The 14,562-nt window shown below is 43.5% G+C and overlaps 1 protein-coding gene across 1 annotated transcript in view; it reads right to left on the reverse strand.

Annotated features, from left to right (window-relative positions):
- Positions 1–14,562, reverse strand: part of EYA2 (EYA transcriptional coactivator and phosphatase 2) — a 287,678-nt gene that overhangs the window by 172,134 nt on the left and 100,982 nt on the right. The window contains exon 2 of the mRNA XM_061210001.1: positions 4,359–4,477. Within this exon, the coding sequence (XP_061065984.1) occupies positions 4,359–4,467 (109 nt within the window). The 5' untranslated portion in view covers positions 4,468–4,477. The remainder of the gene's footprint in view (positions 1–4,358; positions 4,478–14,562) is intronic.

The raw sequence follows: 14,562 nt of genomic DNA on the forward strand, positions 1-14,562 counted from the left end.
GGCTCTCCCCTCAAACCTGATCCAGAATCTGACCTGTTCTCACCACTCCATCACTACCACCCCATCTAAGCCACCTTGGCCTCTCACTTGGGTTATTGTAATGCCTTCGTTGCTAGCCGGGCTCCCATTCTGTTCCCACCCGCAGTCCGTTCTCGTGTGCAGCCTCAGGGAGCCTGTCAATCTGTAGATCAGATTGTCCCTCATCTGGTCCCAACCGCACCCCTCCGCCACGGCTCCCATCTCACTCAGGGTAGAAGCCAAGTCCCTCCAATGGCTCACAAAGTCCAGCATGGTCTGACCCTGGGTATCTCTCTGACCTCAGCTCCCTGTCACTGGCCCCTTGCTCACTGGGCTCCAGCCACACCAGCCTTCCTATTGCTCCTCACGTGCTCTGGAACCGCTGCTGCCTCAGGACCTTTGCATTTGCTATCTTCTCTGCTCCTAAGGCTCTTCTTCCCCGTGACCAAGAAGTGCCTGCCCACACCTCCTTCAGGTCTTTATTCAAGTGTTACCTTCCCACTGACATCATTTCTAGCCACCCTAACAAAAACTGCAACCCCATATCGCTGCATTTCACATCCCACCCTGCTTTCTCACCCTAGTACATATCACCATGCAACATGCTATATATTTTGATATATATATATTTTATGTGTGTGTGTGTGTGTGTGCATAAAACATGCTATATATCTATTGTTGTCATCAGACTCTTGCCCTGCCAGCACCCTAGGCAGGGCTCCAAGAGGCAGGGGTTTTGTGTTGTCTTCCTAGTACTTAAAACAATGTTGGGCACGTGTTTGAGTGAACATTTGTTGAATGAATGAATGAAAAAATGATTACTTTTGATAGGAAAGACCTCTCTGATGAGAACTGAAGGATGAGGGGATGGTCCTGCAGAGATGGGGGGAAGCCTGGTCCAGGCAGAGGAACAGCAAGTGCAAAGGCCCTGATGGCAGAATCACGCTTGTGAGTTAGAGCAAAAGAAATAAGGCCAGGGGCTGGTCCAGTGAGCAGAGGTGACGGGGTAGAGATGAGCCTGAGAGGCTGGCGGGGACAGGCAAGTAGAGCCCCCTTGGGGACTTCCCTGGTGGCGCAGTGGTTAAGAATCCGCCTGCCAATGCAGGGGACATGGGTTCGAGCCCTGGTCCGGGAAGATCCCACACGCCGTGGAGCTACTAAGCCCGTGCACCGCAACTACTGAGCCTGTGCTCTAGAGCCCACGAGCCACAACTACTGAGCCCACGAGCCACAACTACTGAGCCCACATGCCACAACTACTGAAGCCCATGCGCCTAGAGCCCATGCTCCGCAACAAGAGAAGCCACTGCAATGAGAAGCCCGCGCGCCGCAATGAAGAGTAGCCCCTGCTCACCACAACTAGAGAAAGCCCGCGCAGCAACAAAGACCCAATGCAGCCAAAAAAAAAAAAAAAAAAGTAGAGCCTACTTGGCCAAGGGGAAGGAATTTAGATCTTATTCTATACTTTTTTAAAACACCAAGTCCTCTCCATATTTTAAGTCATTTTATCCTCCCATCAACTCTATGAGGTTGGTGGCATAATTATTCCATTTAGCAGAAGAGGCAAATGAGCCCCCAAGAGGTTAGGCCACTAGACCAGGGACTTACAACTGGTAGGAGGCAGAGCCAGAAATGCAATGGGAGCCACCGGGGGGCTTTTGGGGTCCACGTTCCCCCCACCCCAGAACCCCCCGGAGTGTAGGCCTCATGCCTCATGGCTACTGGGGTCCTCCTTGGACCTGGACCTTTGCAGTCACTCAATAACATTCACTCTGTAACAGAAGGAAGGGCCCAGGAGGAGGGAGACCAGAGGCCAGGCAGGAAGGGCAGCTGAGTCTGGCACTTGAGGCCACAACTAGGGTGGAATGTCTCCTGCAGAGTCCTGGAGCTCACCGCCCATGTCAACAATCAAGAGAAAGAAACGTGCGTGTGTGTGTGTGTGGGGGGGGGGAGGGCGGGAGAGAGAGAGAGAGAGAGAGAGAGAGAGAGAGAGAGAGAGAGGGAGAGAGACCTGACCCTGCCAGCCCCCTGCCTGCTCTGAATTTGGAAGCAACCTCTTTCTGCCCCATTGCTCACCCCCAAAGCCTTCGCCTTGGCCTCAGATTGCCCCAGGGCAGTAAAGGGTACAGACAGCTCCAAGTCACAAAAAGGAGACAGACAATGTGTTTGTGGGTGCCACCACTGTGCGGGATGGACATCTGGGGTCTGCAGACCCTTAAGATCTTTGCAGAAAGTGATTACTGACTTTAGACGTGAGGACTCTGGAGCCAGAGTGCCTGGGTCTGATTCCTGGCTCTGCCACAAGTTGTATGACTTTAAGCTGGTTACTCAACTCCCCAAGCCTCAACTTCCACATCCGTGAAATGGGCTCGTAGCCTAATAGGGGTGTAATAATTACATGAGAAACAGTACAGTGTACTGATTAGGAAAACAGACTTCGGAGTCAGACTACTTAGGTTCAAATTTTGGCTGTCGCTTAACTGTCATCTCAGACAAGTTACTTAGCCTCTCTGTGCCTCAGTTTCCTCATCTGTAAAACGAGTATTCATTTCTTAGAGTTGCAGACACTAAAGAGTTAATACATTTTAATGCCTGACACATAGCAGGTGCCAAGAGTTTGCTTTGACAGTGATGGAGGAGGAGGAGAATTAATTTCAATTTCTATTGCTCTGAATAGTGCCTGGGACAAAGTAGGTGCTCACAAAAAATGAAGGACAAGAGGAAGTGGCAGGCACTCATCTTCTTGACAGCTGCCCCTCAGCTCCTACTAGTGGAAGCCAGGTGGGAACACGGGCCCAGCACTTCTAAAGAATTCAGCATCTCAAGAGAAACTAGAAATCCAGATATTTATGTGAGCTCTCCCAATTTTTACAAGTTCACTTTTATTTAAAGCACAGTATAAACCAAACAAAGACATACCTGAGGGCCAGGCTTGGCAGCCAGTTTGCAATCATGGTTTTGAGTTCCCTGTGGCTATTTGATTCAGTGGGATAATAAGTTTATTTACCATGCCCCCAAGGTGTGCCAGGTGCTTTACATAACATCACCCCATTTGATCCTTGCAGTAAGCATCCTATGAAGTGGTCATGATTCTGCCCCCATTTGGCAGGTGAGAAAGTTGAGGCTCAGGAAGGTTAAACAATTTGCCCAAGATCATTTGGCTGGGAAGCAGTGGGGTTGGGAGTCAGCCTGGGATCTTCCTCCCTCGGCAGTCTATGCCTTTTCCTGTCTCTACTGGCTCTGAAATGAAGAGTCTGTAGTTGATTGGTGCCTTCACTCAGAAGGAAAAGGATGACTGTCTTTGAACAGGGCTCAATAAATTATCTCAAACTCTAAAAGAACCCAGGGTGGCTTACACAGACGCTCCAAAGGACCAGGAGGAACGAGGGTGTGCTGGTCACAGGAGCCCAGACCCTCTTGATGGTATTTTTAGCAGGGCTGTTCCAGCTTCATGACCAGCACACAAGACATTATTACTGCTATCTTGGTGACGGCAGTAATTATTCCCAAGAGCCTGGAGTTGCTTAAAAGCAAATTCCTTCTGATGCTATATTCAACTAGACTCACGTCTCTTTGGTTTTCCATGACAATTACATAGCACTGTGCCCCCATGAGCTGGCATCAAACACAGACAGTGAAGGAGAGACAGCTGGGAGTTTCGGAACACCAACAGCAAACCCCAAAGCTGCTCTAACAAAGGGTTAAGCCCAATGGTTAAACATAATAGCTTAATGCCTTTCGCTAAGTAACTCTGCGCTCTACCAGGAAGGCTGACAGATCCCAAACAGTGCAAACAATAGCTGGAATTGTCTAGCGAAAACTAGTCTGACTGCATCATTTGCCAATAGTTTTTTAAACAGCTTAACTCTCCTCTGCTTCCTTGACTGCAACCCAACCTGAAAGCAAAAGGCAGATGAGTTCTTGTCCCAACGTCAAACCCCCATAAACAAGACGCCTGCTTGGATGTGGCGATGGCAGGAGAGAACTCAGAGGTCCAGCCCCAGACCCTACAGGGCATGCCTGGGGCCTGGGCCTGGAATACACCCAAAACCGACTAGCGTCTATGGAGGTGTCAGCATTTCTTGGAACTGGAGACCGAGACAGGATGTTCAGAACAGGAACGAGCACACTTTTACCTCTAAAGACTAGATAAAATTGTTAGCAACGTACGCGAAAGTTTTGGTCCAGAGTCAACAATCTAATTGGGTGGGAGGAGAAATTGTCATAACGACAGTACTTGTGAGAGGATGTGTGCCGAAGGCTATCAGTCCCTTACCATATTCTGTGGGGCGAGCGGGGATCACCACAGGGCCCACCAAAACGCACACCAGGAGGCCTACCTTCTATGTCACTCAGAGTCCAGACATCAGCGTCGGCACAGTTAACCTTCAGTTTACCCGGACGATCGCTGTTTACAGTAAGGCTGGGAGAGATCACTAGTTCTAGCATTTCCTTGTACCTGAAAGAAAACAAAGGGAAATATAATTTATTCATTAATTATGCATGCTTACTAATGATTCCTATTTCTTTCCCTAGGAGTATAAATATTAAAGCTGATTACCTAAACCCAGCCATCTTATAAATTCTACATCATAAAAATTCACTAAACTTTCCATCAAAGGGAAATGAGGAATTGAAATGAAGTACTTGCTCTCCTCTGGAGAATACACCCACTTGATTAAAACTTTCCCCTCCTTCCCATTGTATTTTGTCATTAGAAAAATTTTATTTGGGTCTCTTTTAAATGTCCTCTGAATGAGCTGGAGCGAGCCAGGGAGACTTTCCAGTAGAGGAAGGGAGAAACGGGTAGAGAGGGAGTGGATTGGGTTCCTAAAGGCCAGAGGCATGAAGAGAAGGTGGAGTTGACTGTAGTTAAGAGAGAATGGACATGGTGTTACACGGTGTCACCTGTACAGATGGACAAGGGCTCAAAAGGTGTCATCGATACTTAAAAAGTCCCTCTAGGCAAGCAGAGTCCCACAGCCCAGCACCGCGGTCCCTACCAAGAAAGAACACACTAGCTCCTGAATTACCCACGATCTTGATAAATGCTATTGGGGGCAGGAGTAGGAAAGAATAGGGACAAGTCTCCTGGGTCATTCTCTTTTTTCACTGAAAACTTTTCCAACTCTTGTGCTATGTCAGTACTTATTCCTCCTAAATTCCTACCCACTGTGGTCAGGGAATGAGGTTTCTTTTTTTTTTTTAATTTATTTTATTGAAATATAGTTGATTTACAATGTTGCATCAACTTCTGCTGTACAGCAAAGTGATTCAGTTATACATACATATATATATATATATATATATATATATGTACACATTCTTTTTCATATTCTTTTCCATTATGGTTTATCACAGGATATTAAATATAGTTTAATATTAATATAATTTAATATTTAATAGACTGACAATAGAACCTTGTTGTTTATCCATTCTATGTATAGTACTTTGCATCTGCTAATCCCAAACTCCCAATCCCTCCCTCCCCCACGGCAACCACAAGTCTGTTCTCTATGTCTGTGAGTCTGTTTCTAAAAGATACATGCACCCCAACGTTCACTGCAGCACTGTTTACAATAGCCAAGACATGGAAACAACCTAAATGTCCATCAACAGACGAATGGATAAAGAAGATGTGGTACATATATACAATGGAATACTACTCAGCCATAAAAAAGAATGAAATAGTGCCATTTGCAGCAACATGGATGGACCTAGAGATTATCATTCTAAGTGAAGTAAGTCGGAAAGAGAAAGACAAATACCATATGATGTCACTTATATAGGGAGTGAGGTCTCTGGTTAACATGCACAACATCGGACATGGTGATTTTCAAAGGACTAAACTACAACCAATAACGTGTGCCACTGATTCAAGTTGCCCTCAGCAAAAGGTTAAGTTTAATCACTGCAAATCAGTATCTAAGGCCATCCTTGGCAGGATATGTTTATCACCGTGCTAACAGAACACAGTGTACCGATTGATGGCGACATGGTTATAAACTCAGATTCCACTGTAAAACGGTTGTGGATTCAAATTCCATTTCACTACTCAGTACCTTGACCAAGTTACCAAACTGCTCTAAGTCAAAAGTTTTCTCATTTGGACAGTGGGGATTATCAGTATCTCCCTAACAAGGTCATGGTGAAGATGACAAGAGATGAGACCTGTAAAGAAAGGACTTAGCAGGCAGCAACCTAAATGTCCATTCACTACCATAGGAATGAAGAATACAGGCAGAATGGTCACACAATGGAATACAATACAGCAGTGAAAAAGACTGCTCTGGAGCTCCACTCAGCACCATGGACAGACTGCCAAACAAAGTACCAGGCAATGAGACAGAAGGGTACCCAAGGTATGATACCATTTCTGTGAAATTCAAAATATACAAATCAGTATTATACACTATTTAGGGATACAGACATAAGCAATAAAAAGATAACAGTATGTATAGGAATGATAGACACCCATTTCAAGAGAATGGTTAGCTAGGGATCATTGGGGGATGCAATTTGGGGAGAGGTACCCTGGGGCTTCAACTGTGAAACAATGTCGTTCAGAGGTTGACACAAACTCTGGCCCATCCAAATCCAGCTTAGCATCTGTTTTTGTGTGACCCGTGGACCAAGAATGGCTTTCACATTTTTAAATGGTTGAACAAAATCCTAAGAAGGATAACATTTCACGGCCTGCGAAAATTATGTGGAATTCAAATTTCAGTGTCCATTAGTAAAGTTTTCTTGGAACACAACCCTGCTTGGTGGTTTACTGTATCATTCGTGGCTACTTTCACGTTGCAACTTCTGAGTAAAGTAGTTGCCATAGCGACCTGCAAAGCTGAAAATATTTCATATCTGGCAGAAAAAGTTTGCTACCCCCTGTTTTTTAGTCTATAAGCAAGGTGGTGGGCATACTGCGGTCAGAGGGTTACTCTTCATCTCTGTGTGTCTGAAACACTTAATTTTTAACAAAGAAAGAAATCACTTATCCCAGGACTTGCATATAGGAAGTACTTTATACATAGTTTTTAATCAGATGAGAAAATTCCACACAAATCAGCTTCCAGTGTTGAAGTCTTTATGTTAGCTGATGAACATTTGGGTCCTAAGTGTTCCCATGTATACATGGGCTTTCTCTTTGCCCAAATGCCACAAGGCACTCCAGAAAGAGGCCTTGGTATCTCTTTTCTTTAATATGTCAAAACATATTGTATGGAGCTTGGCAAATAGCAGACATTGAACCTATTGTCTGACTGTAGCTGCCAGAAATTTGCATTTTATCCAAACTCACTCCCTTCATCCTTTTGCGTATATGCAAATAACTGAAGGTTCAAAAATAAACAACGTTGTAAAAAATTACATTGGTCTCTAAACATCCAGACACTATGAGTACGGGTATTAGAGGCAGCAAATTGTTAGCTATATGACCAAATCCAGTTAAAAATAAAACGAATTGTTTTTCCTCCTCCTCAGGGTTTAAAAATATTTGAAGTATCTGCCAATATTTAAAGACAAGGCGATTTCACATAAAAATCTAGAGTTTCAGCTTCTCTTGAAGAATGGAAGAATACTGACAGGTTCCTGCATGGCAACTATCAGCTGGCTGCCCAATCTGGTCAAGGCATATGAGCTCCAGTTCACCACAGTCCCCACCACTCCCTAGTGTCTTACATGTGACCCTCTTTTTCCATTTCCCTGTATTTCCTCCTGGTCTCTACAGGCCTTTGCATTTGAGCCCCATGGATTATGTGTCATCAGACAAGCCTGATGAGGAAATAAACAGCAATGTGACACTTCTGGCCTCAGTCACATAGCTTATGATTTTACTGAGTACTGTTGTCATCCTCAAGAGCAATTAGCACATCGAAATAGCATTTGTTGATGTTATAGCAAAACAAGAAGGTGTCTGTGAGTTTTAACTCTAGGACTGAGTATTGCTACTAAAGCTTTGGTGTCTTCACCAAGGACCTTGCCTAAGGTCCTTCAGGGCCAGGCCAATGTGGAAATCATCTTTATTTCCCCCACGGCACCTGATACAGGATCTTGTTCATTCTGTCATCCGATTAACATCTGTCGGAGGATGACAGGAAGGAAGCGATGGAGGAAGACAGGAACTTGAAAGGAGAGAGGGAGAGACGAAATCCATAACTGAGCAATTAGCTTCTTTAAAAAAATCTTTTAAAATTCCTATTTATTTTCATTTTACACCCCGTCCTACACAATGCCTCTAATGTATTAAATATGTAAATATGTCCCCTTGTAAATGATGCTATACTGTTTATGTGATGTGTGTGTGTGTGTGTGTGTGTGTGTGTTTGGCAGTGCCGTGAGGCATATGGGATCTTAGTTCCCTGACCAGGGATCGAACCTGAGCCCCCTGTATTGGGAGTGCAGAGTCTTAACCACTGGACCGCCAGAGAAGTCCTGTAACATGTGTTTTAATTTACATGAATAGTGTTATGCATGAGACCTCATTCTGTTCATTGGGATTTTTTTTCCAGTCTGCACAATGATTTGATCATGTGTATAGATTGCTGGATGGTTACTTAGCTTGTAGCTAGAATTCCATACTGCATACCCACTCTACTGTGTTTATGCATTGCCCTAGTGATGAACATCTAGGATGCCTTCATCTCTCAGCTACCATAAACAACGCTGCAATGAATATCTTCATTAAAAAAATATACATATATATGTAATGTGTACCTATATATGTGTGCTTACACACACACATACACATTCTTAAAACGTATAAATATTTGAGGAGGATTTCTGTGCCATTGGGTATATGTGAACTGAACTTGACCAAGTACTAGCAGATTGTTCTTTACAATTCCTGTGCTAATCCAGATTCCCACCAGAAGCGCATAAGCGTTCTCATTTCATAAATTCTTGCTAACACTTGGCATTGTCCAGGTTTCTAATTTTTGCCGAACTGTTGGATGGAAAGCAATTATCTCATAGTTGTTTTAATTTTCATTTCTATGATTACTAGAGAGTTTGAGTATATATTCACATAATTGTGGGCCACAAGAGTTTCTCTGAACTGTCTATTCATATCTTTTATCCTTGCCCATTTTTCTACTGGGTTTTTTTTTTTCCCCCTTTTTTGTTGATTTGCTCTATAGAGTGCCTTGTAGAGTCTAGGTATTAATCCATTGTTGGTTTTATTTATTTATTTTTTTCTTTTTGCTGACAAAGCAAAAGACTTTATTGGAAATGGGCGCCCAGTCAGGGAGCAGTGGGGTAAGGGAACGCAGGAGAACTGCTCTCCATTGTTGGTTTTAGATGTTGTAAATTTCTTTTCTTAACCTTTCATCTGTCTGTTTTTTAAAAATATATGGTGTCTTGTAGAACAAAAAAAACATCTTATATATTTACCCAATAATGAATGTTTTCCCTAGGTGTAGAAATGATTTCCCTATCCCTGGGATATTAAAATTTGTCTACATTTAAAACTATTGACTTGGAATTTTACCTTTTATAGTTAAACCTTTAATTAATCTGGAGTTTTCCTTTTAATATGGATTAAATTTGCATTTTCTGCCAATATTGGAGAAAATGAAAATAAGCCATTTTTCCTAATTTGTATTAAACTCTCCAATTGAATTCACCTCCCAGTTACGATGGAACTGTTTCTATTTTTGGTTCAATCTCACTATCACAATAAAAAATAAAATCTACAAAACATTGTTTTAAGGCCTTGCAGGGCAACTAAGGTAGGACTTGAGGGCCCAGGATCCCAGAGAGATGTGAGACATGTACTGAGTTAAGTCTGACCTCTACTACTTTTCACCTCAAGACATTTGCTGATTTATAAGCACAGAATAAAAAAGATGCAGCTTATAGTTTTCCAGTCTTATTGAGTTGAGGAGACAAAAATTGGACTTCAGGATACTAAGGCGGCTAGGACCCAAGGAGCTAAGATCCTACAGATATGAGAACCACAGAGAAGTTAGCCTGACATTGTTGACAGTCATTACCCTTGAGGCGTTTGCTGAAACCTAAGCTGGGTGGGGTAAGAGTCAAAGAAGTCAAGCAGAAAGGGGTGGCTCAGAAGGCAAGAGACGAAGCAGAGCTTTTGGCAATCTCCTAGTACTAGGGAGACAAAATTGGAGTTCATGGTCCATCAAGGATAAGAATCCTTGGGACTTCCCTGGTGGCGCAGCGGTTAAGGCTCCATGCTCCCAATGCAGGGGGCCCGGGTTCGATCCCTGGCCAGGGAACTAGATCCCACATGCATGCCGCAACTAAGAGTTCGCGTGCCACAACTAAGGAGCCAGCTAGCCGCAACTAAGACCTGGCACAACCAAATAAATAAATAAGTGAAATATTTTCCCAGCAATCAATGAAAAAAATGTTAAAAATTTACAAAAAAAAAAAAAAAAAAAGGATGAGAATCCTTGGTAAACACACCAGGCTTTTAATGAGACCCCTGAAAGGTCACTCCCTTGGAGTAAAGACCAACCAAATAGATCCTGTCTTGAATCATTTTAATCCCTTACCGGATCAAAGTGATTTGCCTCTACTATCACCACCTGCCAGGAGAGCAACTTTTCTTTTGGGGAAGATGTCATCTTCCAGAGTTTCCACAATTTTTCATACACAATGTTTAGCATGTAATAAAAAATTACCAGGTATGCAAGGAGACAAAGCCAAATAATCAAAAACCAAGACAAAAAAACCAAATTCATATATAAGATTCAGATACTAGAGTAACTAAACACGGACTTCCCAGCAACCTTGATAATATGATCAAGAAAAGAGATTTACAATGGACAACGCTACTAGAGAACTAGAACCCTTAAAAAAAATCAAATGGAAATTCTAAACCTGAAAAATACAATAATTGAAATTCAGAACTCAATAGAGCAGTTGAACCACAGACTGGATATAGCAGAAGAAAAGAATGAACTTGAAGATAAGTCAGTAGACACATCTCAGAAAGAAGCCTGGAAAACAGGTTTTAAAAAAAGCATAAAGGAAACATGGGACATGGAGAAAAGGTCTAACATACATGTAATAGGGGTCACAGAAGAGAGGAGAGAGAGAACAACTTAGAAACAATATTTAATGAAAAACTGACAGAAAACCTTCCAAGACTGATGAAAGACATCAAGTCAATGGAATCAAGAAGCTCTGTGAATCAGAAGCAGGATAAGTACAGAGAAAAATACTTCTGGGCATATCATAGTCAAACTATACATATGTGAGAATATATTAATATATTCAGCCAGAGGGTACATAAGACAAATCTTTAAAGAAGGACTAATAAGACTTCTCAACAGAAATGATGGAAACTAGAAAACAATGGAATTTCACCTGCCAAGGTAGAATCCTATGTCAGCGAACAAATCCTTCAAAAATGAAGACAAAAATGAAATAAACTAAAATTAAGATTATTTGCCATTTTGTAGCAAATAGACTTGCACGACAAAAGAATACTCTGGAAGCATGAAAATTCAGCAAGGGATGGAGAGTAACATAAAAGGGTCAATTCAAGAGTAGGAGAGGACTAAATGAACTTAACATGTTCTAAGGACCTTGCATTTTCCTTGAGGTGGTTACAAGTACTAATTTATAGTAAACTTTTTAAGATTTATCAAGGATGCATTCTATAATCTTTAGGGTAACTGCTTAGAGAATAAAAAAATAAATGTATGCCAACAAGCTAATGGAGGAGAAAACGGAATAATAAAAATACTTGATTAATCCAAAGAAGGCAAGAAAGTAGAGAAAAAGAAACAAAGAAGAGATGGAACAAATAGAAAAAAATGATAGATTTAAACTTAAATTTATCAATAATTACATTTAATGCACTAGGGTCTTTGTTAGGTAACGCAAGATCTAAAATTCAAACATACCTAGAGCAGTTCAAACGCACCATCCTTTGGAGGCAAATAAATAATATCACTAACAAAGCCAAAACAATAGAAATGTTAGACCTGGGAATTCCCTGGAGGTCCAGTGGTTAGGCCTCTGTACTCTCACTGCTGAGGGCCCGGGTTCGATCCCTGGTTGGGGAACTAAGATCCCACAAGCTGCGCAGTGTGGCAAAAAACAAACAAACAAACAAAACACAAAAAAGTAGTCCTTAAAATAAATACAATATATTAAAAAAAAAAAAGTTAGTCCTCACACAGTAAACAGCACCATGAGTTAAGAACCTGACCATTGTTTTTCCTGCTGCCAGCTATAGCTTATGGGCACTGCTATCTTGTAGAAGCAAACCATTAACAACAAAGTATAGCAACATGAATAGTTCAAGACAACTCAGGGAGAAAAATCCTTCCAAAAATTCTAACCATAGCTCCCATTTCCCAAGCACCTATTACGTGCCAGGCAATTTCCCTGATTACTTTTACATTATCTCCTTTAATTCTCTCAACCACCCAGGGAGATATAATTATCAACTTCTATCTCCCAACAGGCCAACTAAACAGATTTAGGTCTGAGCAAAGCATAGGCACGAAGGAAATGCGAATCATTCCTGTTTGGTGAACTTTTCCCGTTCTGCCATGAGGATCTTAAAAAAAAAAAGCTTCGTGAACTTCCCTGGTGGGGCAGTGGTTAAGAATCCACCTGCCAATGCAGGGGACATGGGTTCGAGCCCTGGTCCGGGAAGATCCCACATGCCACAGAGCAACTAAGCCCATGCGCCACAACTACTGAGACTGCGCTCTAGAGCCCGCGAGCCACAACTACTGAGCCCGCGTGCTGCAACTACTGAAGCCCGCACGCCTGGAGCCCATGCTCTACAAGAGAGGCCACCACAATGAGAAGCCCACACACCATAACGAAGAGTGGCCCCCACTCTCCACAACTAGAGAAAACCCGCGCGCAGCAACGAAGACCCAACGCAGCTAAAAATAAAAAAATAAATAAAATTTAAAAATAAATAAATAAAAAGCTTGGTAAATTTCAGCGCAGGGCGAATTCTGTGTTCTTGTTTTATGGGTCATACTGTTTTATTATTGAATTACCTGGGGCAGCAGAGGAGGGGGCGCTGATCTCTTTGGTGTTTTGAGGGCTCTGAAGGTCCTAACCTGGCCCCACTTATAGTGCTCGTTTTACAGATGACAGAAATAAAAATAGCTAACACTTCAAGAGCATTTACTCTGGAGCCAGGAGCTCTTTGCATGTATTGGCTCATCTCAATCCTATGAAGTGGGTGGAGATGAGGAGACTGAGGTTCAGAAAGTGAACTGCTAGTTAGTGGTGGAGCCAGGATTCACAACCAGGTGGTCTGGCTCCAGGGTCTGTGCTCTTAACCACAGCTTGCGAGTAAAATTGGGTCAGAATTTGAACCCAGGATCCATCCAGCTCCAATACCCACTAAGCAACCTGGTGGGAGTACCAGCTCTGTCATCTGCTACACGGGTTCAAATCCTAGCTTTGTGTCTTACGAGCTTTGTGACCTTGGGCAAGTTATTTAACTTCTCTGAGCCTCATCCAAAAAAATGGAGAAAATAATAGTACCCTCCCAGGCAGGTTATCCTGCAGATTAAGTCAGAAAAGGCATGAGTGAGCGGGTGTTCAATAAAGGGTAATTACTGACATTATTTGCATTCAGACAGACAAAGGCTTGAAACACACAGTTCGTTTTATGCCAGGTCGACACTGGGAAGTGCCATGAGGACCATCTGGAAACCACTGGTTCCTACTGTGGTCTGATGGGCAGAGTTCAGTTCTCTTGCAATTTGGGGGGAGACGTCCTTTGCTTTCTCCCCCTCCTCCCCTCCTTACAATTATCTGAAATAGGAGACCAGCTTATTCTCTTTGCAGGGGAGGTTAGAGAGAAATCAGACAGTCTTAACAGAGTCTGAGGGGAGGAGAAAGACTCAGCTTCCCTTTCATGAAGGCAGGGAAAGGAAGCAAAGGCGTGGGATTCATTTACAAAAAAATTTTTTTTTCCTGTGTTGCACTGTTGCAAAACCCCGATACCCCTGCTGCTTCAGATCCGGGCTAGGAGGAGCGAGAAGAAAGAGGCATCCGAAAGCCCCTACCCTCTGCCTTCTCCTCAGCCTGCTGTTGCCAGCGGCTTGCCGTCATTTGTTACCCTTGTCACCACCCCTGTCCCCGGGGATGGAGAAGCTCTGGGGGAGCGTGGGGCTGCTGGGGGAGCCCAAGAGATGACAGCTGGAGGGTGGGGGCTGGGGGCGACTTCAAAGGCTGGGAAGGATCAAAAGCAGATGGAGGGTCCCAGGCGGGTGGGCGGCTCACCTTTCCGCACCCCCCCGCCGAGTGCACTGCTACCTTGGCTGGGAACAGTGGCCCTGCCTGCTGGATGGAGAGGACAGATGGCCAGTCGACCAAGGGGCCCTTAGAGAGGGCCAACTCCCAGCATCTTTCAAGGACTTAGAAATCCAAACCTGCCGACAGCAATCACAGGCTTCTGGATAGACAACAGCTGTGGCCCAAACCTGGACGTTTCTGGCCGCCTATATCTCATTTGAGTTCATTCGAAATACATCTGCTAATCGTGAACTGGCTCTGCCCCCGTCTCCCCTATCGTGGGTGGGGGGTGGAAGGCCCCGC

Source organism: Eubalaena glacialis, chromosome 13, assembly GCF_028564815.1.
Source record: "Eubalaena glacialis isolate mEubGla1 chromosome 13, mEubGla1.1.hap2.+ XY, whole genome shotgun sequence".
Taxonomy (NCBI): domain Eukaryota; kingdom Metazoa; phylum Chordata; class Mammalia; order Artiodactyla; family Balaenidae; genus Eubalaena; species Eubalaena glacialis.